This window comes from Marmota monax, unplaced genomic scaffold, assembly GCF_021218885.2.
Source record: "Marmota monax isolate L192 unplaced genomic scaffold, Marmota_monax_Labrador192_F-V1.1 WCK01_AAM20220418_F8-fsc00014, whole genome shotgun sequence".
NCBI lineage: Eukaryota > Metazoa > Chordata > Mammalia > Rodentia > Sciuridae > Marmota > Marmota monax.
In genome coordinates, this window is record NW_026695222.1 from 13,357,322 (window position 1) to 13,384,645 (window position 27,324).

At 51.3% G+C, this 27,324-nt stretch overlaps 1 protein-coding gene across 1 annotated transcript; it reads left to right on the plus strand.

The window, feature by feature from the left end:
- The first annotated feature begins 3,426 nt into the window (after positions 1-3,426).
- Positions 3,427-26,616, plus strand: Xkr7 (XK related 7). The gene is made up of 3 exons (XM_046433053.2): positions 3,427-4,010; positions 23,849-24,051; positions 25,199-26,616. The coding sequence occupies exons 1-3, from the start codon at positions 3,427-3,429 to the stop codon at positions 26,152-26,154; spliced, it is 1,743 nt and encodes a 580-aa protein (XP_046289009.1). The 3' UTR covers positions 26,155-26,616.
- The last annotated feature ends 708 nt before the right edge of the window (positions 26,617-27,324 follow it).

Here is a 27,324-nt window from a genome sequence, read left to right on the forward strand (position 1 = left end):
AAAGTCAGTGAGACCCTAAGGAACTGAGTGAGATCCTGTTTTAAAATAAAAAATAAAAAGTACCAGGGATGTAGCTCAGTGGTACAGCACCCCTGGGTTTCATCTCCCATACTTAAATAAATCAATCAATAAATGAAGGGGGCGGGACAATGGAACCTATTTCATAGAGTCAATCACTCACTCATTTATTAATTCATTCAATGATCTTTATAGAATACCTACTGAGTGCCACACAGTATTGGGTGAAGAGTTATGGAAAATAAGTTTACTACAAAATAGCCCCCAAAGGAAAGCAGAGAGACAGTGAAGCTCAGGAGGAGGGAGAGGAAACTAGCCAAGCATTAAGCTTCCAGGAGATCCTTTCTTGATCACAATGGACCCTGAAAGAAGGAGACAAATACTGAAACTCTGGGAGACAATAAATTCCAGAAAAAGAAATACCCATTTCTCACCATTTGGACTCTGATCTCTCCAAGTAACAATGAGTTTCCACCTTTCACAGCTGCCCTCCTGTAAAACAGTTGCTGTTTTACAACTGTTTTAAACAAGTTGCTGTTTTACCCTACCTAACCAGCCCCTGACTGTCCAAATGGCACACCCACAACTTCCAATGATGAAACCACCCCAGTTGTACCCTATAAAACCCAAATCCACTCTGTAATTGATGGCCATTTTCACATCCAGAAATGAGTCTCTATGGCCCCCGAGTCCAAGAAGAACAATAAATGGCTTCTCTGAATCTGTTGAGGTCTGCACCCATCATGTTGCCCTTATATGGGGCACTAGGAGATTTGGCAGTAAGGAAAATGCATTAATTATACCAACTCTCATGGAATTCCCAGAAAATTGTGAGCATAAAATACAAAAACAAACACTAAAAGATAAATTGCCAGTGGGCTGAGGTTAAGAAGGAAAATTCAAAGGTGTATGGAAACTCAGCAGGAAAGTGTCAGGGAGACTTCATGAGGGATAGGGAGCAGGGCACAGCTGGCGATTCAGGAGGACTTCCTGTGGGAGGAATCGCCCCATTTAATCTTTCCCACTATCCTCAGCACAGGCGTAGGAGGAAGGCACTAGTTATCATTTTACATTTCTGTGAGACTAAGAGAAATTCAGCGACTTGCCCCAAGTCATGGAGCCATGACCAGACAGGTTTCAAACCCACATTTTCTGGCTTCAGAGTATCAGACCTAAAAACCTGTCTTCTATTGCCTGTTTGAATGGGCTGATCCTGGGATACAGGGAGGCATGGGAGGTAGAGGTGCAGACCTCAACAGATTCAGAGAAGCTGTTTATGGTTCTTCTTGGACTCGGGGGCCATGGGGATTCATTTTCTGGATGTGAAAATGGCCATCAGTTACAGAGCGGGTTTTGGTTTCACAGGGTATGACTGGGGTGGTTTCATCATTAGAACTTGTAGGTGTACCATTCGGACAGTCAGGGGCTAGTTAGGTGGCTTAAAACTTTTAGCTTGGGGCTGGGATTGTGGCTCATCGGTAGACGGATCGCCTAGCACGGGCAGGACTGGGGCTCGATCCTCAGCACCACGTAAAAAAACAAAGGCATTGTGTTGTATCCATCTACACCTAAAAAATAAATATTAAAAAAAAAAACAAAACACTTTTAGCTCAGGAGGGCAGCTATAAAAGATTGAAATTCTCCAACAAGCCTCCCAGTCTAGTACTGTAGGAGACAAAAAAGGCAGAGATGGTTCTTTCTAAACCACATTGGAATTCAGATCTTCCAGCCCAACCAACAAACACCCCAACTAGTGTAAACACGGCTGTCAGCCTTGAATCCAGTCTGGAAAGTTCCCTTAACCCCTAACTCTTCCCGCTCTGTTTTCAGCTTTGGGCAACAACTGGTACCCCAACCTAAGTATTATCAAGACCAAAATAGTCCCCAGAGACAAAAGCAATGCCAGGCTGCAGGACTGCAGAGGACTACTTCTTCCTGACCCAGGGCAGCTGTCGCCTTTCATCTTTCCTTCCCTGCCACTCTGAGGCTGGGTGGTCCTTCCACCCCCACATCCCACACCCTCCTCCCTCTTTTCCTCCTTCTCCACTGCTTCCCTTGAGAAATAGCAAAGCTTATTCTGGAGCTGAACAATGGGCTTGAATTTGGCTCTAGTACTTTCTGTGTGACTTTGAGCAAATTCACTTCTTTCTTCATTTGTGTTTAGGAAGGGAGAATGTAAAGTACTTCATAAATTGTGGAAATAAAATGAGTTAGTAGTTGTACAGTGCTTAGAACAGTGCCTGGCAAAGAGAGACTAGGATATGGTGTTTGTATAATAAATGCCCTAGGATGTTCAATCAAAGCTAAGGTGGGAGAGATGGGGGAGGGAGGGATGGGGGGTTGGGATAAACAAGACATGGGAGGGACCCCACCTCTTCTCTGATCACTATGAAAATCTCTCCAGACCCAGGACACTTGGCTGTAATAATTCTCTACTTTGGCTGATGGGTCTTCTTTTTAAATCCTGACACGACCACATTATTTGCCTGTTCGAACCCTGCAGCGGTTCCCCCACTGCCTGCTGGATAAAGCTGCCTATGGGCCCTTCAGGACCTCATCCCAGAACTCCCCAACCTCATCTTTCCCATCTTTGCACCCCCCTGGATCCCTGGTCCAGACTTGCTGGAAAATGTGCCCTCCAATCCTGGGTCCCCAGCACTTTCTCTCTCCTTCCCCTGATGTCCCCTCCCTCGCCTTTCCCTCTGCGTGTTGCCCTCTTCCCTCCTCCTCCTCTATTAGGGCTGTGGCCATATGAAAGCAGTCCCCGAGGGAGGGAAAAGGAGAGTGAGGAAGAGACGGCAACTCTCAGAGCTGCAGTTTTCTCAGCTTCAAAAGGAAGACAATAAGAAAAGGGACCTCTCAAGATCAAAGGGAAGGATGGAACAATAAGTGAACACTCAGGAAACTAGGAAGTGGCTCGTTAGCATGGAGTGATTGCTAAAGGGCTGTGGGGGGCGGGGCGCCCAAGCTGCTGTTCCCTCAGCCCCTTCATTCCCAGACCCTGACGCCCAAAACCCTGCAGACCCAGGAGATAAATGAAGAGGAGAGGACGGGGAGGGGGCCAATATAGAAGGAAGTGAAGTCCAAGGGAGGCGAGAGAGAGAAGCTTGCGGTTGGAGCCCCGCGGCTCCTAGGAGTCAGAGGAAGGGTGACCCGGGATGCTCTCCCCACCCCCTTGCTCCGGTCCCTTCCCAAGGGGGCTGTCCCCATCCGGCCACAGCCTGGGCAGATGGGGGTGGGGCGGTGCGGCGCCAAGAAGAATGAATAATTGAAGTAGAGGGAGGAGGAGGAGGAAGAGGAGGAGGAGGAAGAGGAGGAGGCGGGAGCCGCCCGCACAGGGTCCTCCCCGCTCCGCACCCCACCCCCTCCGCCGCCCGGAAGTCGCTCCCCGCCTCCTGCTCCGCCAACATGGCCGCGAAGTCGGATGGAGCGGCGGCCGCGGCCGGCCCGGGGCCGGAGGGGGCTGCCGGAGGCGCCCGCGGCAGTACGGGCGGGCGCGGGGAGGCGGCGGCGGTGGCCGGGGGCCCCGGGGTGGTCGGGGCGGGAGGCCCGGGGCCGCGCTACGAGCTGCGGGACTGCTGCTGGGTGCTGTGCGCGCTGCTCGTGTTCTTCTCCGACGGCGCCACCGACCTGTGGCTGGCGGCCTCCTACTACCTGCAGGGTCAGCGCACCTACTTCGGCCTCACGTTGCTGTTCGTGCTCCTGCCCTCGCTGGTCGTGCAGCTGCTCAGTTTCCGCTGGTTCGTCTACGACTACTCCGAGCCCGCGGGGGCCCCGGGACCTGCCGCCAGCACCAAGGACAGCGGCACCGGCGGAGCCGCCATCAGCACCAAGGACAGCGCCGTCGCCTTCAGGACCAAGGAAGACAGCCCCGAGCTGAGCCCCCGGCCCGCGCCCTCCTCGGCCAGCGCCTACCGCCGCCGCTGCTGCCGCCTCTGCGTCTGGCTGCTGCAGACCCTCGTCCACCTCCTGCAGCTCGGCCAGGTCTGGAGGTAGGACAAGAGCAGGTGGAGGGAGTTAAGTCTGAGGAGTGTGGGGACAAGGAGCTGCCTGTCGCCCCAGCCCTACTCTGACCTTTCCAGGTTCCCTTCTTGTCCCGACCTCTGCCCCGCCCCACCCCATTGCAGCTCCCATTTCTTCTCAGTCAGCTGCTCCTGACCTCTGCCCCCCTGACCTTGTCCAACCCGAGTCATCCCCTCAGATCTGCCCATTGCAGGAGGAGGGGATGGGGCAAGAAGGGAGAGAAAAAGATCTTCAGGGGCGTGTGAGTGAGGAGGACCAGGGCTCCTGAGGATACTGAGTCTTGGAACAGGGCCACAGGGCTGCCTCCAGCCCTGACGCCTCCTCTTTGTCCGAGTGCTGAGCCCAGAGTTAGGAAAGATCTCAGAAGTCCTTTCTTGTTCTCAAAGAAGCTCAATTTGGAAATGCAGCCCCTTCCCAACCTCTCAGGAGAGACAGGATTTGAGGCAGCTAAATGACCATCCTGCCTAAACTTCTTGGGCTTTTTGGGAAAGGGTGTGCTGGACTCAGAGAAGAAGCTTTCTGCCTTCTTCTGCTTCCTAAGGACTCCCTCAGTGCCCTCCACCTCCAAAAGGGCCAACAGGATCTGGAATCTTGCATCTGACATTAAATGGTCATTGGCTGCCCTTTAATCCTAGGACAGTAAGGCAAAACTGAGGCTTTGTGCAAGCTGCTCACTTCCAGGCTTCCTTCTCTGCCAGGACTGAAGGTGCCTGCTGTGATGAGTTAATTGGTGAGAGGGGAATTCTAAACCTAGGGCTCCTCTTGAATTCAAACTGCTCTAGTACTTTGGGTCCTCCCATGCAGTGCCAAGATGAGTACACTTACTCGGTGATCACAGGCAAACCTCCTCCTCCCTCTGAGCCTCAGTTTCCTCATCTGTGAAATGAGGGAGGATCCCGACTCTTCTCATTTCATTGGCTTAACTTACCTTTCCTTACCTTTTTAACCTGTTGGGATGGTCAGGTGAGACAAGGTCTGCGAGAGGACCTTGAAAACTGGGACCTATTTGGGGACTGTAATGGATGATCCCGCTTCTAACAGATGTGGGGGAAGCATAAGAAAAGTCACTCTAGAAATATAAAGGGAGATTCTTGCTGTTGTTATATTTACTCTGCTACTTGTTAACACATTTTGCCTAACTCAGAAGATTCAGTTCTGGGTTGAGGGTTGGAAACAGGACTCCCAGGGTTTGTCCCAGCTGCTCACTTGCTGTGTCACCCTTGTTGTGTTGCCAGTTCTTTCTCTGCCTTGGTTTCCTCATCTATACCTGCCAAGATAATGTATATATTGCATTTAGTTTGCCCCAGGGGGAAAAAGGGGATGGAGTACTATCCACACAAGGTGGTGTTATTATTATTAGCTCAACACATAAAAATATTCATGTCTACATCCAGGAACTAATCTGCATTTATCATTCTGTGCCCGAGTGGACAGATGGTGAAAGTTATTTTTAGATTCTGAAATGGTAACTTCCTATTCTTGGTAGCCAAAGCTTCATCCCCCTTTCCCTTCAGCCTAAAGTGGGCCAGCTGCCCCACGACTCCCTGGCTACCCTCCTCCCCATTCAGAATCCACTCACAAGAAGTGAATAGGTCTCTTCTTCCTCGATCATAGACTGAGTTTCCTTCAAATAGGGAAAAAATGACCACAGGCAGGTGTTCTCGGGGGAGTGACTGGAAACAGCTAAGGGTTCACTGAGCGCCATGGCTTCTTAGATAAAAGAGCTATTTCCACTGTCTCCTAAGTGAGGGAGTTTGGAGGAGATGACTTTGCTGGGATAGCAATCTAATGGCCATGGGGTGGAATCTGGCTCTGGAAGTGTGTTGTGTGGCTTGTATAGTATTTTTAAAACCCAGGGTCCTAGCTTCTCTTGGGGGAAAAAAAAAGATTGGCTGTGGCAGCATCAGGCCTGTAACAGTATAGACCGGATATGTGTACTCTAGCTTCTCTGCTCTTCCCTTTGATTACATCTGGACCATTTCTCTTAGGCATGAGAGCATTCATTTAGCACGAGAGCCCTAACTTATGGTTCTATAACAATTATTTTATGAAGCATTCATTTTGTTCCAAGCCTACTGGTTGCCTTCTTACCTGCTGTATCTCCTATATCCCTCCTAATAATTCTGTCATGTAGTTAGTATTATAATTTTTACTTGACAGATGAGGGAATAGAGGCTAAGAGAGGGGGCATCCTTGCCCAAGGTCACACAGCAAGGGGTTAGAAGAGCCAGGATTCAAAATTCTCTGCTTTCAAAGCCCAAGTTCAATTTATTCACCATGTAATTCTGCCACTAAAATGTCCCCCGTGCTCAAAGAATTATGAGCCTGAGATTCCAAGATTCCAGGATGATAGAAAGTCAGACTTCTGTTGTACTGAGATAAGAATGTGAAAAGAGGGAGAGGGAGTTGTTCCATCAGGGTGAAGACAAGGAAATAGTGTATACTCTGAGGGAAATGCTGGATTGGAGGAGGTACTTTCAGGAGACTTACATCTTCATCTTTGTTTGCAAGTGACCTTGGGTCAGGCTTTTCCCACCTCTGGGCCTCAGTTTCCCTATGTTTGAAATGAGAAGATTAGATTGGATGACTTTAAGAGGCAGAATGTGCCTTTGTGGTCCTCATAACACGCTAGCATGGTGCTGGGAAGTGACTTGCTCAGAACAGCTTAAGGTCATCTTTAGACTTGGGGACTTTCCCTCTAATACCCTCTCTATGTCTAGGCTACAACATTTCTCCCTCTGCCTCCTAATAAGCCCTTTACTCCAGAGGGGTTCTGAAATGAGTTTGTGACCTGATGGTGCTTCATTCCCTGCACAGAACAGAGATGGCTTGAAGAGAGAAGTGGGGCTGATGTCTGCAGAGAGCTGGGAAGGAATTACCCACAGCTGACTGTTCTCTTTGAATTCAGATTGTGCCATCAATTAGGAGAGATTTCGTAGAAATGGCTATGGAAATGAAAAATCCACATATAAGGTCACATTAATCATGTGAGAATTCTGACTCTGGGTCTAAATGACTGACCAGAGCTAAAGTCTCCAGACCCTTTTTCAGAAGCTTGGGCTCCTAAATGTCTAAGAACCTGGCTGAATAGGGGGAAATCTGGAGAAGGTATAGAGAAATCACTGGGACTGGCTTTCCTAGAAATTAAGCAGTGTTAGCACAACATGTTTGCTTACTATGTGAGATGTTCTCACAGATGTGCTGAGTGGCAGGAACAGGGGTAACAAGAAAGGAGGTGTGTATCTGAGCCCTGCAGAGTCAAACCTGGGAGGCTAGCCAGCCACTCACCTCCTAAGCCCGTGCTCCCAATCCTGAATAAAATAAATTTAATCTTAAAGATTTTTTTTCAATTCTTCAAGCTTATATAATGCTGGATCAAAAGCCCAAGTGCTTTGGGAAACCAGGCAGGTAACACGGACATAAGGCACAAGGAGGGTCAGACAAGGGGATATTATGGGGAAGAAGCATCCTGGAAGAGGAAGTCCCACCTTGCTATCCTGACAGTGCCAAGGGAAATCATGGCCCCAGAGTTGTCGAGTCTTGATTTCTCAAGAGAAATGGGAAATTGGAGTTTTTGTGTGAACTTTCCCAATTTTCAATTACCAATTAAGATATTTTAAAATAATATTAACCAAATGAAACACATTTGTGCACCTAACTTCTTGTAACCTCAGGCAACTTCTTTACAACTGATAAGTCCCTTTCACACAGATGTTATATAATCTTAAACATAAAATGAGAGAATTCACCCTGCAGGACCCATGTGAGGTGTTCCAGGCTTACAATCTCATCTCACCTTGACATCTCCCCTCTGATGGCTATTGATAACATCTATTTATTGGACAAGGAAGTTAAGGCTCAGAGAAGTCAAGAAACTCGCCCAAGGTCACTTGCTGAGTACGTGGGAAAGAAGTGAGGGGCCTACCCAGCTTTGCACGATTACCAAGCCCAGCTCTATCCCAGGCATCCCACGCCGATTATGTTGGGGGATCCCAGAGCAAAGTCTCTGTGCAGCAACAGATTTAATTCTTGAGAGAAGAGCAAATAGACCTTTTCAGCCAGATCCTCTGGCTGTGGGCTGGACACCAGCCCGTCTTCATCCCCCCCCACGCCACCCCTCTATCAACCCCCTGAGCTGTTAAGCCACTGAGGGCTGTTAAGCCAATTAAGGTCCTAACCCTGTCTCCTCTGACCCTATGGGCAGCGGAGCAGTAAGCCATGAATCCTGCTTTCCCTAATCTTGAACTCATGGGCCCCAGCTTTGCCCAGATAAGCATGGTTTGCTAAGCCAATTAGTGTGAGACGGCCTAGCCCGGGATTCCTTCTGGGCTGTCAGGATCTGGACACCTTGAAGTGGAGAAGGGGGGAGGCATTCAGGCTTTGGGGGCCTCCCTTAACACCTCTCCGAGTCTCGGCGGCAGCCCTGCTCCCTGTGCCTCCTAACAAGCCCTGCACTCCAGAGAGGTTCTGAGATGAGTTAGTGGCGTGAAGTGTACAGGTGGGCTCTGGGAAGCTATATTCTTGGTATAATGTTAAGAGCATGGACCCTAGATTCAAATGTTCTCAGCTCAAATCCTGACCCTACTACTTCCTATAGGTGACCATGAGGAAGCCACATAATTTCTCATCCCTCCTAAAACAGGGACTGTAATTGGACCCACCCACCTCTTGGGTCATTGGGGTTTAATGAGATAATGTGTACAGGGGTTTAGCAAGGGGCAGGTCCCACTATTAAGTGTTCAAAAACCCTTGGCCACAATTAGTGTGTCATCAGCCTGGGATTTTCTATTTGTGGAGCAAAGGTTTATTCACTGAACAGGCAGCCCCTGAGGCCATAGTGACATGGTGGCCATTCATTAATCTGAATTTATTCACTCAGCAGCTAGGCCCTGAAAGAGGGAGCTGGGAGAATTTGTCTGGAGGAGGAACAGGGTCTTAACTTGTGTTTTGCAATGTCCACTCTGGCCACTGAATGGAGGCTAGACTGGAGGGAGGCCAGGACAGAAGTGGCAGGGCCAGTGGTCTGCTTCAAGCTGAACTGAAGGATTTATGTCCTTCTCTGGTCCTCAGTTTCTCCATTGGGCAGATGATGAATGATCAGAACCTGCTCTCTAGAATCAGCGGTGTCCTGCATCTGCCACTTCCTGTGACTCTGGGCAGAATTCAACTGTGCCTTGATTTCCTCATCTGCAAAGTGGACATTCTAGTAATAATACCTATTTCATGTGGCTTGAGGATGTAGCAGATTAAATACTGCGTATAGATTTTTCAGCACAGTGCCCAGGACACAGAAGTATTCAACAATTATGATTAGCCTTTGTTAGTTGTATTATTATGTTTAAAATAGCCCAGGGCTTGGGTTCCATAGTGGTTTTCAAACTGTGTGTCACTGTCCTCTCTCCATCATTTCAACCCAGGTGTCTCTGTTTGTCTTTTTTGATATAATCAGTGCCGCAGCTGAAACATGTTTACAGCCTTTGAACTTGTAGTAGTGACCCTCCAGTAGGTTCCTCCCTGCTCTGACTCTGCAGGGCTCCAGCTGGGGCCTCACTACCCACCTCCTGGGAGACCCCTCTCCAGGACACACTGCACCCCACCCACCCTCCTCCCTTGCCCATCCGCTGCAACAGGCCATTAGAGCTGCTCCTAACAGACACAGTGGCGGCAGTTGGGCCCAGCGTCCCCTGTTTGATCTATAAAGACCACACAGGAGAAGCCCTAGGGAGTGGGAGGAGGGAGGACTGCCAGGAAATGGCTTTGAACCCTGACAGCTGGGGCGAAGGTCTCCAGGGAAGGGAGGGAGGCTATTTGGGATCTGCTCTGGCCTCTCTGCTCACCTCCCTGCCTTTGTTAGGGTGTCCAAATTCCTCCCGTTGGAAATTCGATCAGCCTCCGGTTGTCCTCCCCCCAAGACCCTCAATCCTACTTAAAATCCCAGTGATTGTTCCCAAGCTTGGCTCTGGTCCTGCCATCCTGGAGTACCAGGCCAGCCAGGATCCCACCTGCCCTAGGGCAAGTCCAAGTGCTTTGGCCTGGCACCAAGACCCTTGCCCTCTGCCCTTTCATCTCCTCCTGCTCCAGCCCTAGGATGATCTGCTGCTCCCTCTTTCAAAAGCAAGCCCCGCCTTTCTCCCTGGGTAGGGGCTGCCCTCTCTAGCAACATCCCTTCCCACTCATCTCCCAGTGAAATTCTTCACATTCTTCAAGGTCAAGCTCAATTGCCACCTCTTCCAAGAAGCTCTCCCTGGACAAACCAGCACATTTCTGCCCCCTGCCTCCCAAGGCCCCATTTTCCATTTCCTTGACCAGCAAGAGTCATTGTTTTTATAATCTGAAATGGGACTTGCTTGGCAGTTCTGTTTGTTTATGGAAGAGCTACACATGCTTGTTGAAACCTCTGGCAGGACAGACAAGGCTTAGAGAAAGACCCCCCTCCACTCATTATCTCTTGGGGTGGAGGGTGGAGTTAAGATTTCTGCTTAGTAATTATTTATTGCAATGCTTGAAGATTTTACTTTTGGTTTTAAATTAATCAAGGAACACATGAATACATTCAACTATTTTAAAAGGTCAGATAATCCTAAAAATTATAGCTATTAAATAAGACTTTAATCATTCATCTTTACACATTCCTGTTAAATACGAAGAATGGAGATGAGGAATAAGGACAGTAGAGCCAAAACTCTGGCTCTGTCACTTATGAGCTTTGTGGTCCTGAGCAAGTCACTTAATCTCTCTGGTCTTTAGCTTCCTAATCTGTGAAATGGGGATAATGGTTTCTCTGGATGGCCATTGCAGAGGCTTATTGAATTAATATATGGATCATGTTTTGCACAGTACTCAGCACATAGTAGTGCTCAATTAATAACCAACATTATTGGCCCATTTTACAGATTTGGAAACTGAGGGGCAGAAAGGAATGGCCTCCCAGTAAGAAAGTAGCAGAGCCAGGTTTTGAAACCATATTTTCAAGCCCATATGTGTAAACACTAGGCAATCCTACCTTCTGCTAGTGAAGTGTGTTCTTATAAAATAATCAAGCATGTATTGTTTTGAGAAGCAGAAGAAAAAAATCAGAAAACTATTTAAAAATTTTAATGTTAATATAAAGTACCCACTGTTGGCACTTGGAGTTCTTCCTCTCAGACTGCCCCCCAAGTGCGATTACTCATTCCTCTTCACGCCACAGCTCTGCTCACATTCTGTTGTGATCGGCCTGTCTGCCCACCAGGCTGGTTTTCCCACCAATCACAAGCCCCTGGGAGTTGAGGCCTTGTCCCTTCTTCTGTCTCTGGTGATAACTGGCCCAGAACAGAGCCTCTGTTCCCCAGCCTTGCACAGCTAGCTCTGCTGAGGTCCACAGCAGGTCATTGGAATGTGAAGGCTGTTGAAGCAGCCTTTGGGTTTTGGGCTGACTGGCAGGCGCTCAGGCAGTGAAGGAGCCTTCTGCAGTTACGGCTGCAGCGCTGAGGCCTATTAGCCGACACCTCAGCCCTCCAGACTGTCAGTGGGTGGGGCTCAGGGCAATGCAGAAGATGTAATAGGAACAACTGTGGGTTGGGTTACCACAAGGATATAGGCATGAATGACTGAGGGTGAAGGAAGTAAAATTCCTTGTATGCAGTAGGTGCTTAATAAACGTTGGTGTGAACTGAGTAGAACCTCTGAGGTCATTTCATTATTGGAGGTTCAGCAACTCCATCTGTAAAGTCCAGGTGGCGGCTTGAGAACTATGGTTGACTTTTCCAAGAATGTGGTCGAGAAAGCAGAGGAGCCAGGGCCCTGGGCCCCGGTGCAGATCAAGTCGCCACGACTTGCTAGCTGTGTGATCCTGGGCAAGTTGCTCCACCAGCCAGAGCTCCTTCCCTCTGTGAAGTGGGGGTGGTAATGTATCCACCTCTTAAGGTCAATGTAAATTCGCAGGGCTGGTCACATGGTGTAAGCCCAGAAAACATTCAACGCTGCTATCATTATTTGCCCAGCAGCAGCCCACCCTACTTGCTAAGTATCAAGAAGGAGGATGAGAGAGGGACACTAAAGACCTAACTCTCAATAACCCTCGGTCACTGACCCCCTATTGGGGAAGAGACTTGTTCTTTGGCTTCAGAGAAAGTACGTGGACATATGATGACCCGAGGTTAAAGGCTGCTCTTCAGGCCCCCCGCGACAGAGCAGGCTTCTCCAGTGGGGTGAACTCCATCAGCAGAGGTATACAGGCAGAAACAGGCGACTGTGGCAGGGATATTGTAGCAGAGACTTCTGCTGAAGCTTGGAGGACACGTTAGACGACCTGAAAAGCCCCTTAACAGTCTCGAGACACTGTGACTCCAACGGGTGGTTTTATGTTGCTAGGTTCCATGATGCTTAACAAATTGGTAGCACCTGGGCAAGTTAAGCCTAAAAATATGTGTGTTTGGCCTGCACAGTGATTTTGTTTTGTTTTGTTTTGTTTTTTTAGCCTACTTTTTAATGAAAAAATTTTTTTCCAGTACTGGGAAGTGAACCCAGGAACTCTACCACTAAACTGTATCCCTAGCCCTTTTTATTTCTTTATTTTGAGACAGGGTCTTGATAAGTTGCTTAGGGCCTCAAACCTGTAGTCTTCGAGTCTCAGCCTCCCAAGTCACTGAGATTACAGGCACGTGCCACTGTGCCCAGCATGTCTAGCTTTAATGAAACTTTTTATTACAGAAAAATGTAAACATATATACAAGTAGAGAGAATCAGCTAATGATTCCCTGGGTACCATCACCTCACTTAACAGTTATTAAGTCCTGGCCAAGCTTGTTTTATGTAGGGCAGCACCATGCAGTAGGACTCTGGGTGACAGAATGCACTCTCCAATTCAGTAGTCTCTAGCCACACAAGGCTCTTGAGCACTTAGAATGAGGCTAGTGTGACCAAAGAACCAAATTTTTAACTACATTTAATTTTAATGAATTTTAACGAATTTAAATGTAAATTAACTCTATCTGGGAGTGTTGGCGATGTAGGTGTTGGAGAGCATAGTTCTAGAGCTCACCCCGTTTTCTTCACTTTCATATTGTTTTGAAGCACATCTCAGACATCCTATCATTGCTTCCATAAATATTTCAGTATAGCTCCAAAAAGATAGACTTTTGAAAAACATCTAAAATATGTAATAGTGCTATCATACATAAAAAAAGGAATAATAATTTCTTTAACATTCACACGTATTTCTTTAATTAGTTGCCAACATTTCCAAGTTGGAACTTTCTTTCTTTTTGCATAAATATCCTAATTTGCAGCTATTCTTCAAAAATTGATAAAAAAAATATTGAAACTTAGTCATTTAATCTCCATTTTCTCTGAGGGGAGCAATAGGGGCTGCCTCTTTGTACCTGGAACCCCTCTAGAGTTCCCCAAAGCCCCAAATAATGCAGTCACCTTGGCCCCTCTGCACATTAATGTTTGAGACCCTGACTCTTCTGTCTGCAATCTCACAGTTAGGCCAGAGACGAATAGAAGTGATGCTTTCTCCCAGCTATTACTTCCAAGTGCCTTCATATGCCACAAGGAGGCTGGAATCCAGTTCATGACACCCCACCTCCACACAAGGATATCAGGAAAAGAAAGAGGGAACCAAGAGCCTTGGGATTTTAGAACATGGGGTCCCAAGTTTTAGTCTCTGCTCTGACCCAACCCATTTCACAGAGGGGGAGAGTGAGGCCCAGAGAGGGAAGGACAGCTGGCTGTACTCATACAGTAAGGAATGTGAGTGGCCAGAACCTGGTCCCAAATGCTTGGCTTGAGAGCAGTTGGCTGCTTCTCTGCCCAGCAACAGAGGGACACTGGCTGGAAGCTGACAGAAGTGTGCAGGATGAGAGAGGGTTTCAACTTTTCAGCCAGAGCCTAAAATTAGTGGCTGGGAAGTGCTTGGCCTCGGTCCAGCAAGAAAAGAGGTGCTGTGACTCCGTAGGGGGCTGCGAAGGAGGAGGGAGACAGCCTAGCTCCCAACACCACACGGAACGGGAGCCAAACGTGTCGAATCACATTCTTTACTGACATTTATGATTCATTTCACTGCCAACCCCAGGAAGGTCCTATTTTTTACATCCTTGCTGGAGTGCTCAGAATTGAGGGGTGAGCTGATGGGGAAGGGGGTCTCGGCCATCCCCTGCAAGAGCTATCTGGGCTACCCTGCAGATGAGGTGGCAAATGTTTCCCTGAGAACCCACAAACTGGTCTGGGTCCCTGCAGCCTGGCTCGGCTTGACCTCTGCCCTGTGGTGACATAGGTATCACTCAGCCCTCACTTGGGATGCAACTCTGATGCTTTCTGGCTGTTGGACCCTGCACCTCACTATCCAAGGCCTGCTAAGCCTCTCTGGGCCATCCTCACCTGGAAACTGCTCTCCAGTCCTCCACTCCTGTCCCCCTGCAGTCTGTTCCCTTTAACTTTTTTTGTGGGGGGGGGTACCAGGGATTGAACTCAGGGGCACTGATGACTGAGACTCATCCCCAGCCCTATTTTGTGTTTTATTTAGAGACAGGGTCTCACTGAGTTGCTTAGCACCTCACCTTTGCTGAGGCTGGCTTTGAACTTGTGATCCTCCTGCCTCAGCCTCCCAAGATGCTGGGGTTACAGGCATATGCTACCATGGTGCCAGGCTGTTCCCTTTAAAATGCACTATTTGAGACTTTCATGTGTCCTGGGATAAGACACCTTATCTTGGGATCAGACAACACTTTATCTCTGGCCTTCCCCCTTTCTTCTTTGAGCTACAGCCATTCTGACCACTTACTGCCTCCCTCCTGCCCACCTCAGGACCTTTACTCATATTGTTTCTCTGCCAGAAACTCCCTTCCCTCCCATGTTCATCTGCTTAGATCATGTGCCTGCTTGAGACCACGGTCACCCCCTCTAGAAAGCCTTCTCTGACTCCAGGCCCTTCTTCCCTAGCTCTGCTGGAGCCTGGGAACATGTTTGGGGCCTGTGGGGAGCCTGGGGGATGTGTTTCTTATTAGGTATTTACAGGATGGTTTGATTAACACACAGGCCCCCCACGAGACTGAGTTCCTGACAGATGGGCTCAGCTCATCTTGCTCCCCACTCTGTCCTCCATAGTCCCCAGCATATAACAGGTCCCCAAAAATGCTTGGAAAATAAATGTCAAGCGGGGTGGGGGTGTAGCGCAACATGACAGAGCATGTGCTTAGCATGTGTGAAGCCCTGGGTTCAAACCCAGCTCCCAAAAATAAATCAAATGAACCTTCCCTTTCCTGAGACTCATGTCTTCTCATCTGGAAAATGGGAATCTCATTCGCAAACCTCCCAGGGCTACAGTGAGGTATAGAAAGTATTGAATGAATGGTAGCTATTTTCTGGGGGGGCAGACAGACCCCCAAAGGAGACCTGCCCTGTGAACTTATCCCAGAGGGTCTTCTTTGATCCTCTGTCTCTGGGGGACACATTCAATAAGCACCAGGGACAGCCAGCCTGGGAGTGGGTCTCAGCCCCACCAGAAACGAGACTGAAAACTCCAAGCCTCCTTCTTCCCGGTCGGCCTCTGATTCAAACAACCCTTTCAAACCTCCCCTGATCGAGTGCCCAGCAATGGGCTGGCTGTTTCTTACATATTGCCACTCTCTGGTTTTCCCTTTGAGGTGGATATTGGGCTGATGGGTTCAGAGAAGGGAGGCAACTGACCCAAGGCCACACACAGTAGGTAAAGGAGCCAGGATCCCAGCCTAGGTTCCCTGGCCCCTTGTGTGGGCTCCCTGCCTCTGTGCTTGGTGCCTGTCCTCAGGAGCTGGTGAAGCAGAGCCTGTGAGGCACGGTCACCCTCTTCATTCTTTACTCACTCAACAAGTGAACATGCATTGAGTTTTCATGATGTGGCAGGCGCTAGGGACAGCCGAGAACAAGGTAGACCTGTCCCTGCTCTCGTGGAGCTTAGTTTCGTGGAGAAGGACCCACGACAAATATGTCAGCAAGTAAATTAAGGCATTTTGGGTTGTGATGTGTAATGAAGGAAACATGACAAAAACTGACCAGGGGGGCAGAAGTACTTTGGAAAAGTGAGGGTCTGGAAAGCCTCTCTGAGGAGGTGACACTGAGCCCAGGTGACTAAGCAGGTTTACTGGGCATCACTGAGACCTTGCCAGGCAGAGACCCTGAGGCTGGACTGGGCTTGCTGTGCTCAGGAAGCACAAGTCCAGCAGAGCCAGGGGGCAATGAGATAGGGCCACACGAGGCCTCAGGCCATGGTGAAGATTTATCTAAGAGTAGTGGGGAGCAGCTTGGCCTGACTAGGAGTTCATGAGACCCCCGGGCTGCTGCAGAGGACAAGCTCTGAGAGGCCAGGATGGAGGCCAGGAGGCCAGGCTGCTGGGGTACACTGGCTCGGACCAGAGTGGTGACAGTGGGGGAGAGAAGCACTGGGGCTCAGGGCAGCAGGGCCTGCATGTTATCAGAGCTGGGTGGGTAGAGAGGGGCCTGAGGAGAGCTCCTCAGGGGAGGCAAGACTCTATTACTGAGGCCCATTTTATAGAGAGGACTGAGGCCCACAGTGGGCTGGACCTCCCCAGAACCCCCTGGGTCCCCTGACTCCTTCATACTAGTGTCATTTTCTCCTCATCTTTCTCTAAACCCATAGAATCCCAAGAGAAGCTTCTAGGTCCGTATGTCCAACAGGGGTCCTCCCAGGCAGCCCTGCTGCACACCCTCCGTGGTTCTAACAGAGGCACCCTTGATGGGCAGCTGGGTGATGGGGACATGGAATGGGTATGAGGCTTGCTGACCTTGTCCCTTCTCCGACTCAAGGGGCCATGGAGAGGCCAGACCAGAGTCCTAGGTCTGGCACTAACTTTTTGTGTGACTTTAGACAAGTTCCAGTCCATTTCTGAGTCTCAGTTTCCTCATCTGTAAAATGAGGGTAATAGTTGTACCTACCTGAAAGGCTTGCAGTGATAAATGGACATGCTAATCTGAAGTTGGCACCTAATAAATGTGATAAATGTGGGTTGTTATCATTATGATTAACCCCTGAATACTGTCCCCTGCAGAGTAGTGATAGGCTTGACTGGCGGGAGGGTCCTGCTGCCTCCCGACCCCAGCCTGTTCAGCCGTCAGTGGTCTTCAGGGCCCAGCCTACCTTGGAGACCACAGAACTCGCCTGCCAGCCTGAGGCTGGTTCCTGGATGGAGTGGAGCGGGGGAGCCGCTGGAAGCTGCTGTTTTTGGCCCAGAGCTGTGAGGGGGTGTGGGGAGGGGCGAGAACACACACTCGGAAACACCGAGACTGACAGATGGAGGAGCTGAGGATGTGAGAGACACAGACAGACAGAGAAGGACCCAGAGTCAGGGAGAGGATGAGCAGGCAGGAGAAGACGGCTGGAAAACTAGCAGTTCCACTGAGCCACGAGCTGAGCAGCAAGCCAGCAGATGGACCACGCAGCCCAGGGACCAAAAGACCCCAGACAGACAGATTCCCAAGCAGACCCAGGATCTAAGACAGACAGGAAGACAGACTTAAAAAGTGGAATCAGTGTCCCCAGGGATAAACAGATCCTCACAGCATCCAGAGGACAGACAGACAGGCTGACTCAGGATCCCAGGGTCAGACTAACAGAGGGACTCAGTACTGGAACAATGTGGCCCATAGTCTCAGGGACAGTCAGACTGACCCAGGGTCTCAGTATGAGACTGACACACAAATGATTGCCTCACAATGATGTAGGGATGGGTAAAGATGCTGACCCTGTGTTCAAGGGACACACACACAACAGGCAGATCTGAGCCACAGACAGACAATGACCCAGGATCAGAGGCCCAAGGTGGGGCCAGGTTTGACTGAATGAAGACTAAGGCTTGGGCCAGAAACCAGCCTAGGGCCAGAGACTCAGGGTGATGCAAAAACAGGAGAGACACAGGGTGGCCCAGATGCTGAACCCAGAAGCTTCCTGGCTTCTCGGGAACATGAGCCCCCCTTGTCCTCCACCCTTTCTTCTATTAGAGCGGATCCCTCAAACTCTGGGGGATGCTGGGAGTTTCCTGGGTCACAAGAGGCAGTTGGGCCTGGAGAGAATGGAATGAGGTCCCATCTAGTTCTTGGCCCTGCTCCTTGCTGGTGGAGGCCCCGGGGTCCAGAAGAGGCAGCTCGTGGATCCCTGAGCAGAGGGATCTCGTGTCCTAATTGCTGGCTGCTCTCCTCTCCAGGGCCTTTTGCTCCCAACCCTAATAGAACACACTTATCAGCCCCTCTGAGTCCTTCCAGAACATGCTTCTCTTAGCACAAGACTGGGAGACAGCAAGTTAAACCCAAAGTGGACTTCTGAGTGCCTCTGTTTCTTCTTTTATAAAATGGGGGCAGCAAAAGTCCCCATTTGAGGGCTGACTGAAGTGCTGGGCTCCCATGGGCTCAGGCCACTCAAGTGTGAGAACCGCTGGGAGAAGAGAGGCCTTACAAGGACCAAGGGCATCAAGGAAGCTTCCTGGAGGAGGAAGGACAGAAATGAATCAGGGAGGACAGGAGGAACCTGTGAGGTGCCCTGGCTCTATGCAAATTCAGGTAAAGACGTCCAGGGCCCTCCAGGATCAGGATGGAGAGGCTCATGTTTATTCATTCATTCAGCAAAAATGTATTAAGTGCCTATTCCATGCATTAATGCAGGGGACACAGCGATGGCCAAGGCAGAAAAGTCCTTTGCCCTCATGGAGCCCCAGTGATAGACTAGAATAGAAAAACAAAAGTCTAAATAAATGAATAGATAAATAAGCCTATTTCATAATATTGAGAAGATAAGAAGACCATGAAATGTGACAGACTAGAGTGATCTGGTGAGGTGGCAATACCATGGTGGGATGGGAGGCCTTGGAGGCCTCCCTAAAAAGGTGACATGTGAGCTGATGAGAGGTCAGCCACAGAGGGATCAGGAGAAGGGGTGCCCAGGTCCAGCGAGCAGCATGTGCAAAGGTCCTGCATCAGAAGTAGGTCTGGCTAGTTCAAGAAACCTCCAGGGCACCTGGGGGGTGGGGGTTAACAAATGGGACAGTGGCTTGAGGTACAGTGAGAAATGGACAAGGCAGATGGTCTAGAGCCTGAAAGCCCAAGGGAGAAGCTCAGGTTTGATTCCAAGTGTGATAGGAGGCCCTTGGAAGGCTTTGTGAAGGGGAATGACATGATCTGACAGCTTTTAAAAATATCCCGCTGGTCGCCATGTGGAGAGTAGACCAGACGGGGGGAGGGTGGATGCAGGGAGCCTACAGAGAAGGCTGATGTGGCCATCCAGGCAAGAGATGACAGTCGCCTGCACCAGCTGGTGGCATTGGAAAGATGAGCAGACTAGGGATAGATTTGGAGAAAGGAAGATGTGCTCCCCTCCCCCGAGGCTGGATTCCTTGCCTTGAGCTGCAGCGCCCTTCTCTGTGAGTCGTTCAGTCCCATTTATGGTGATACCAACTCCTTTCAAGCCAAGTGGGATGTGGGATAGCCGAGTGGGATGTGGGATAGCGTAGGCTTCCTGGAGGAGGTGTCAAGAGAGGCTGTTGGTAGTTAGGAAGTGCAGAGGCCTCCACCCAGTATATGTTCCCCTCTCCCCCAACCACGTGCACATCCTGCTACAGCCTGAAAATCATTCTCAAATCTATCATGTAATTTAATGCTTACAACAGGGAGGGTAATAAGGCTCAGAGAAGCAGAGAGAGACCATCCAGGGCCGCACAGCAGGTCCAGCGCAGGGCTGGGATGCAAACCTACCAGCAAGCCCAGCATATTGTCATCTTGCCCTTTAGTTGCTCGGTGGCCGTGACACAGGTAGGGTGGCAAGTTGCCAACTCTGTCCTAGAGAAGGGGAAACTGAGGCCAGAGAAACTAGGTTGCATATCCTGGGCAGGATTGTTGTAAGACCTTTGAGGGCTCCGCATCTATCAGGCATATTAAAATGCAGCCACATCAAACATCAAATGTAAATTATATATAACCAGATAAAAGCCAAATTGCAGTTGACTGGCTGACATCATGTTCTGTTTTGCAGACATTTAATTAAACATTTATTAATTTTGATTCTGCAGTTTTTCCCTGTGTTTTAGAGCCAATTTTTTTCCAGGCCTCAAACATTTTCCTAGGCCCATGAACATCTCGCAGGCCCTTGGCAGCGAGTACCTAGCGCCGGCTGGAAAGAACAGCCAGTTTGGCCCCATTGCCAAAAGGGGCAGAGCGAGGCAGAACCCAGGCCTCTCCTCCCCAGGCTGCAGCGTGCTCTTTGTGCTCCCTGCCGACCCCACGTTCCTGGGGCTCGGACGCCTTTCTCCCACGGCAGGAGCCCTTTGGGCTGGGGGAGCCCTTTGTCTGCAGTTCGCCCAGAGCTGGCAGAGGAGAGGGCAGGAATGGGCGGGGAGGTGGGCAGGCGGCCTGTCAGGTAGTGATGGGTGCTGGCCAAGGGCCGGGCTTCCCTCATGCTGACCCAGGCCCGGAAACAGATGGTCTTCCAGCCTGAGAGAAATGTCCAGGGTGTCGCCCTCCCCCAACTCCCCAGGCCCCTTCACATTGGACCAGCTGGTCTCTCCTTCCTGTTCAGAGCTAGAGCTGTAGAAATGGGTTGGGGAGGAGGGGCAGGTGTGGAGGCTGGGAAAGATGGCCTCTGTTCTGGCTCCCTTAGAAACGCCGGGGCCATCTTGGTTTCCTCCTATAGCTCCCCACCTTTGGTCACCTTCAGGCCTGCCCTCTGCCCTTCCTGTATCCCCTGCCCTAGCTCAGTGCTGTCACTGCGGTTCTGAACCAAGGCCCAGCCCCTCCTGGCTCCCCTCCAATCCAGCTTCGGAGCCAGCTTTGAGCTACCGAGCTGGCCACGTCACCTCTGATTCTGGGATGGAATTCAGATTCAGAAGAAAATCTGAAGACTCCAGTCCAGATTGGTGTGTGAGTGTGTGTGTGTGTATGTGTGTGTGTGTGTGTGTGTGTGAGAGAGAGAGAGAGAGAGAGAGAGAGAGAGAGACGCCAGGATGGAAACCAGGGCCTCCTGCACACGGAGCACACACTCCTCTACTTCTCCAGTCCAGAATTTGATGCTCTTCACAATTCTAGTCTTGTTATGCTCCTACCCATTAAAACCCTCCTGTCCAGGCCCATGCGAACCCTGGCCATTCCCTCACATGGCCAGGTGCCTCAGGCCTCTGTGCATCTGCTGGTTCTTCCACTTGGAATGTCCTTCCACCTCTTGGGCGCCTTCAGTGTCACTCCATGCTGTAAAATTGAGATCAAATCTTTCTTCCTCCTGGAACTGTTACCTGACTTCCTCCCCCAGGCACAGTTATCATCTCTTGTCTGGGTTCCAAAGCGTCTTGTAACATCTGTTCCCCCTCCTACTGTTACTCCTTCCCAGGGGTGTGCAACAGGTAAGGACAGAGCAGGTGGCCACGGTGCGCTTGCTGTGTCAAGGAATGACTCTGGCTGCTAAGATCCTTAGGTGAGGATAGGCCCGGGCCCAGAGAACAGAAGCTACAGGGAGACAAATTTCCACTCGTTACAAGAAACACAATCCGGCTCAGGAGCTTCTCCGAAGCTGCAGGTAGCGCGGAACGAGGCAGTGGTTGTCACGCTCGGGCTGGAAACAGCTGAGGAATCCCAGCACTGCCAGAGACTCACAGGGAGGCACCTGTGCATTTTCCAAGGCAGTGGCTGAGGGACTAGCCCTCCCCCCTTCTGGATGCCAGTCCTGTAATGTGTCACATGGAGGGTGTGTCTGCGGCATCATCTGTGCCAGGAGGATCCGGGGATGAGGATGAGGGCCCTAAATTGGATGTTCCTGGCCATGTTTTGGGGGGGAGAGTCTGGCTCTGAAAGGATCCCCAGAGCCGTCCAGCCATCCTCTCAACAGAGGAGAAACAAAGGCCCAGGAAAGGCCACACAGCTGTGAGACGAGGAGAGCTGTTGGAGGACACTCTGGGTATAAGCTGGTCCCATGGCACCGCAGTCCTGTCTCAGGCTGGTAGCACAACAGGAATACAGCTGGTCCTTGTCCCCAAACAACATCCCGATAACAAAATGAGAGCACATCCATCTGGGAATAGACTTTCCAAATCCCTGGTTCTTCAATTGTAGATCCAGGCAACAGGATCACTAAATCTGTGTTGGGATCAACTGCCAGTTTCTCAGGGCACGCATTTTTGGAGTTTCCCTCTATGGTTTCAGCAGAAGCCTGCCTGCCCCAGGAATCAAAGAGCTTTGAGGGCTAGGAAGGGGGAGGGTCTGTGGTCATAACAGCTAAGAGTGGAGCTGTTGAGCAAGAGAGGGGAAATCAGACCCTGAGAACTGTGTGGACAGGTCTCATTCATCCTCCCTGGGTACTGCACTGTACAGTGTACAAAGCAGCTTCTCATCCATTTAATTAATCCTCATAACTTCTCTGGGAGGGACTAACTAGGACTCAAAGAGGGTCTTCTCAAGATCACGCAGTAAATTAAAATTGGGAATTGAACCCAGGGTTCCGCGTTCCTTCCCTACCTGCTCCAGGATTACCAGAGTTCTGTTGAACTCGACACACTCGCAGTCGGACATGTATGCGTTCATTCAACCCACATGGATTGAGTGCCTAGTGTGTACTAAGAACTGAGGCTGCAGCAGTTAGCAAGCCGAACTGACCACTTATGAAACTCACAGTCTGAGGGAGATGCGTACCCCACAAGGACTAGGTGAGGAAATCAGGCAAGCAGGAGAAGCATCTAAAGGTGGAGGGTGGTCAACAGACGCTTCCTAAAAGAAGTTGTGTTTAAAAGCTGAACTCTGGAAGAAAGGCAAGACTTATCCAGGTTTGGGGCAGGGGAGGAGGACAGAGGGGGGATCAGGCAAAGGGAACAATAGACGCAAAAGCTCAGCAGTGAGGGAGAGCACGGGAGCCCTGGGTTCTGTGGCCTTGCAGAGGAACTGGAGCCCTGAAGTTTGTTAGGGAAAGTGGCATGAGAGGGGGCCGCAAAGTCTCAATGCCAGGAGAGAGGGAGCAACTTCCCTGCGCCCCCATGTGGGGACTGGGCCCTCAGAGGCGAGCTCAAGAACAGGTCAGGAAGCTGCTGCAGCAGAACTGGGGGCTGGTACCAGAGGCTATACCTGAACTGTTGATGGTTTCCTGTAAGAAGCAGTGCCATCTAATGGTTAAAGTGCTGCCTGGGTTTGAATCCTGGACTTTACAGTGTGCAAAGTAGCTTCTCATCCATTTAATTAATCCTCACAACTCCTCTGGGAGGGACCAAAGAGGGCTCGGAGATGGTCTTCCTAGTTGTGTAATGTTGGACAAATGATAGGCCTCTCTGGGTCCCACTTTCCTCATCTATAAAATGGGGATGATGAAAAGGTATCCTTTAAGCTTAGGGCACTCTCAGGTGTCAGTAGTCTTTCAAAGAAATTGGGATTGGGGATGGTGGTGCACCCCTGTAATCCAAGCTACTAGGAAGGCTGAGGCAGGAGGCTTCCAAGTTCAAGGCCAGCCTCAGCAACTTAGCCAAATCCTGACTGAAAAAAAAGGGGGGGGGGTGCTGAAGATGAACTCGGTGGTAAAGCGCCCTGGGTTCAATCCCCTACAAGAAAGAAAGAAAGAAAGTGGTCCCCGCAATGGTGGTGATGACCCTGTATTAAGGCCTTCCCTTGTGTCAGTACTTGAAGCTCCTGAGCCCATTCGGTGCTCTCCAGCCACAGCCCCCACCCCCACCCCAAGTGATCCCCCATCACCGTTTTGCAGCTGAGGGAGGGGGCTGGGCATAGCAGGGACTCCCTGCTCTTGAGGGTGGGCCCTGGCAGGTGACAGCCAGAGGCGGAAGAGCCGGGGGAGCTGAACCCGCGTCCCCTCCCGCAGGTACCTGCGCGCCCTGTACCTGGGGCTACAGAGCCGCTGGCGCGGGGAGAGGCTGCGGCGCCACTTCTACTGGCGGATGCTGTTCGAGAGCGCCGACGTGAGCATGCTGCGCCTGCTGGAGACCTTCCTGCGCAGCGCGCCGCAGCTGGTGCTGCAGCTCAGCCTGTTGGTGCACCGCGGCCGCGAGCCCGACCTGCTGCCCGGTGAGCCCCGCCCCGCCCCAGGCCCCGGGAAGCCGTGAGCGCTGCTACAGGGCCGCTGGGTCAGGGCTGGGGAAGCCCGCCCTATATTCTCATCACCCTCCAAGCCTCTCAAGACACCTGGTCCCCCTCGGACCTGGCCCCTCACCCCTCAGGTCCCCTGGGCACCCCCTCCTGCCCCTCCCTCCCCCTTCACCAGGGCAGACCAGACCCTGCCCTTCACCCCCTCAACATACCTTAGATGCACTGGGGAGTCCCCTGTCCCTTCATTCCCTAAACCTTTTTGATCCCAGCCTGCATCTCCAGAAGACTCCCCTACCCCACAGATGGCCCAACTGCCATTGGTTTCCAGAGAACCTGTCCATCTGCTGTCCCACTGGAAGTCCTGGGGACACCTCCAAGGCTTAGACCTGGTCCCCTTCCTATCTTTCTATAGGCCCTCTTCACTCCCACCTGCCCCTTCTAGAACATTCCAGGCCAGCCCCCTCAACATCAGAGAAAAACTGCCAGCCCTGTCTCTCTGGGGCACCTGGTGCTGTCCCCACCCAGACCCTGCCCAAACTACCCTCAGTGTCCCAAAACACTGTTACCACAACTCAGACCCCCTGGGGATCCCTTTCCCAGCATAGGAGCCTCACCTGGGATCTTGTCTTGAGCCCTCAGATTTAAGTCCTAGGTGTCCCTCCACACCTAGACTCAGCCTGGTGCTCCATGTCTTCTAATGGCCCCTCCTGGCTCCCCATGCCCTAATCATGACCCCCTCTTTACCTCTTCTTCCACTCCTAGAGTCCTGATCCTAATTTCCTACCCTCCCACACTAAGACCCTTGAATCCTAATAGCCCCATACTAGAGTCCTAGACTTCACCCTTTTAGATACCAAAATCACCCAACTTGGACGCCCCTTTATGCTCCACGCCTGCAGAAATACCCAGCCCAGCCACTCTTGCTCCGCCTCACCTCATCATTGTTCTTGAGGACCTCCCCCTAAACCCTCTCACACTTCTGCAGACTCAGAGACCTCACGCTTCCTCACGCTTCCCTTATGCCTCCTCAGAACCCAGCTCCTGACCCAGACCCTCCCCTTCTCCCCAGACCCCAACCCAGACCCACCCTAACCCAGCCCATCCCATCCCCACCCTCTCTCCACAGCCCTCTCCACCTCTGCCTCCCTCGTGTCCCTGGCCTGGACGCTGGCCTCCTACCAGAAGGTGCTACGAGACTCGAGGGACGACAAGCGGCCACTGTCCTACAAGGGCGCCGTGGCCCAGGTACTGTGGCACCTGTTCACCATCGCAGCTCGCAGTCTGGCCTTCGCCCTCTTCGCCAGCGTCTACAAGCTCTACTTTGGCATCTTCATCGTGGCTCACTGGTGCGTCATGACCTTCTGGGTCATTCAGGGGGAGACAGACTTCTGCATGTCCAAGTGGGAGGAGATCATCTACAACATGGTGGTGGGCGTCATCTACATCTTCTGCTGGTTCAATGTCAAGGAGGGCCGCAGCCGCCGCCGCATGACCCTCTACTATTGCATTGTCCTGCTGGAGAACGCAGCGCTCACTGGCTTCTGGTACTTCAGCCGCAACTTCTCCAACGACTTCCACTCGCTCATCCTGGTCTGCGTGGTGGCCTCCAGCTTTGCGCTGGGCATATTCTTCATGTGTGTCTATTACTGTCTCCTGCACCCCAATGGACCCATGCTGGGTCCCCAGGCACCTGGCTGCATCTGTCCTGAGACCCCAGGGACGTGTGGCCCACCAGCCGATGCCATCACAAGTCCCCCACGGTCCCTGCCAAGGACTACAGGCGCCGAGCGAGATGGGGCCTCCGTGGGGGGTGAGCGTGCAGGGACCCCCACGCTACCTGTCTTCCAGGTGCGGCCTGGCTTGCCTCCCACACCAGTGGCCCGCCCCTTGCGGACAGAGGGGCCTGTCATTCGGATTGACTTGCCTCGCAAGAAGTACCCAGCTTGGGATGCTCATTTTATTGACCGCAGGCTCCGGAAGACTATCCTGGCATTGGAGTACTCCTCTCCCGCCACACCCCGGTTGCAGTACCGCAGCGTGGGGACCTCCCAAGAGCTGCTGGAGTACGAGACAACCGTGTAGGCCACAGTCTGCTCTGACAAAAAGGGATGGACTTGGCTGATCCCACATCGACTACAGTGTTGAGCCAGGAATTTCAGGGCCACCAGGCTGTGGGGTCATGGATCTGTTGATCCAAGGGTAGAGTGGCCCCATCATTGGGTTCTTTTTAAGGGAGGGGGCTGTCTTATGGAGACTCCAGCCCCAGACCCCATTTACAGCCCTGTGGCCAGTTCCCTAGATTCCCCTGAACCAGGGCCCAGGGAATCAACTGGTGCTACACTCCTCATGAGCTGCCCCACTTTCATGGGGCCTCCGTACCATGCCTGTTGCAGGGGGCCCGCACCCTCTCCCCTGCCTGGCATTGTCCACACATTGCCCCTGGTGAACCTACCAGAGGAAGGGTACTGTCTGGAGTTCATGGCGAGGCCCTGTGCTCCTTGGGGGTATGGCAGTGGGCTGCCTCTGTGGTGGGAGGGGATCACTGAGAAGGATGGAGGAGGCCATGGGAGGTGGGGGTGAGTTTGGAGCATCTTGTGGACAGGATCATCATAGTACCTGGAGGGTCTGAGGCCTGGAGTTAGGCAAGAGGGCAGCTGAAGGAGGGAGTAGGGGTGGGTGGGGAATTGGGATGGGGGCTGATAGTGCAGAGATGGAAAGAACCCCAAGGGGTCCAAGCTGGCATAAACCTGGAAGGGTGGAAGATCTGGGGGAGGAGGACCTGCAGACCAGGGTCAAGTCCAGAGAAGGACTCTTTGGGAAATATACTTCGTCGTGGGCGCTGTTATGGATGAGGTTTGACACCTCGGGTGAAAATATTTCAAGGAGGCATTTTTTGCTCTAGATGAACATCCGGAACATTCCTAAGATCTTGAGCACAGCAGATAAAATGTCCAGGAGGATACATTGTCTGAGTTCAATTATAGATGAGGATCTAGCTCATTTGGCAGAAGAACTATTGTAGAGATGTGCTTAGGTCCAGAAGAAGTTCTAGAAGAACACTTAACTGATGAAATGTCCTAGGAAGTCTGTCATAGATTATGTATGACAAGCAAGGACACTGGACCCCTGCTGCTCTGCTGTGGAAGATTCTAGTGCTTGCCATGGTGGGGGGGAGGCAGCTCTAGAAACCAATGCAAATGGAATGTTCTAGGGGTACTTATGGGACTTCTAGGCTCCGGTCCACCTTGGTCC

What these genes read in the sequence shown, in the direction of transcription:
- Xkr7 (XM_046433053.2), top strand. Translation starts at nt 3,427, where the DNA reads ATGGCCGCGAAGTCGGATGGAGCGGCGGCCGCGGCCGGCCCGGGGCCG. An exon ending in CAGCTCGGCCAGGTCTGGAG is followed by an intron (nt 4,011 to 23,848) that starts GTAGGACAAGAG and finishes CCCCTCCCGCAG; the next exon opens with GTACCTGCGCGCCCTGTACC. An exon ending in CGAGCCCGACCTGCTGCCCG is followed by an intron (nt 24,052 to 25,198) that starts GTGAGCCCCGCC and finishes CTCTCTCCACAG; the next exon opens with CCCTCTCCACCTCTGCCTCC.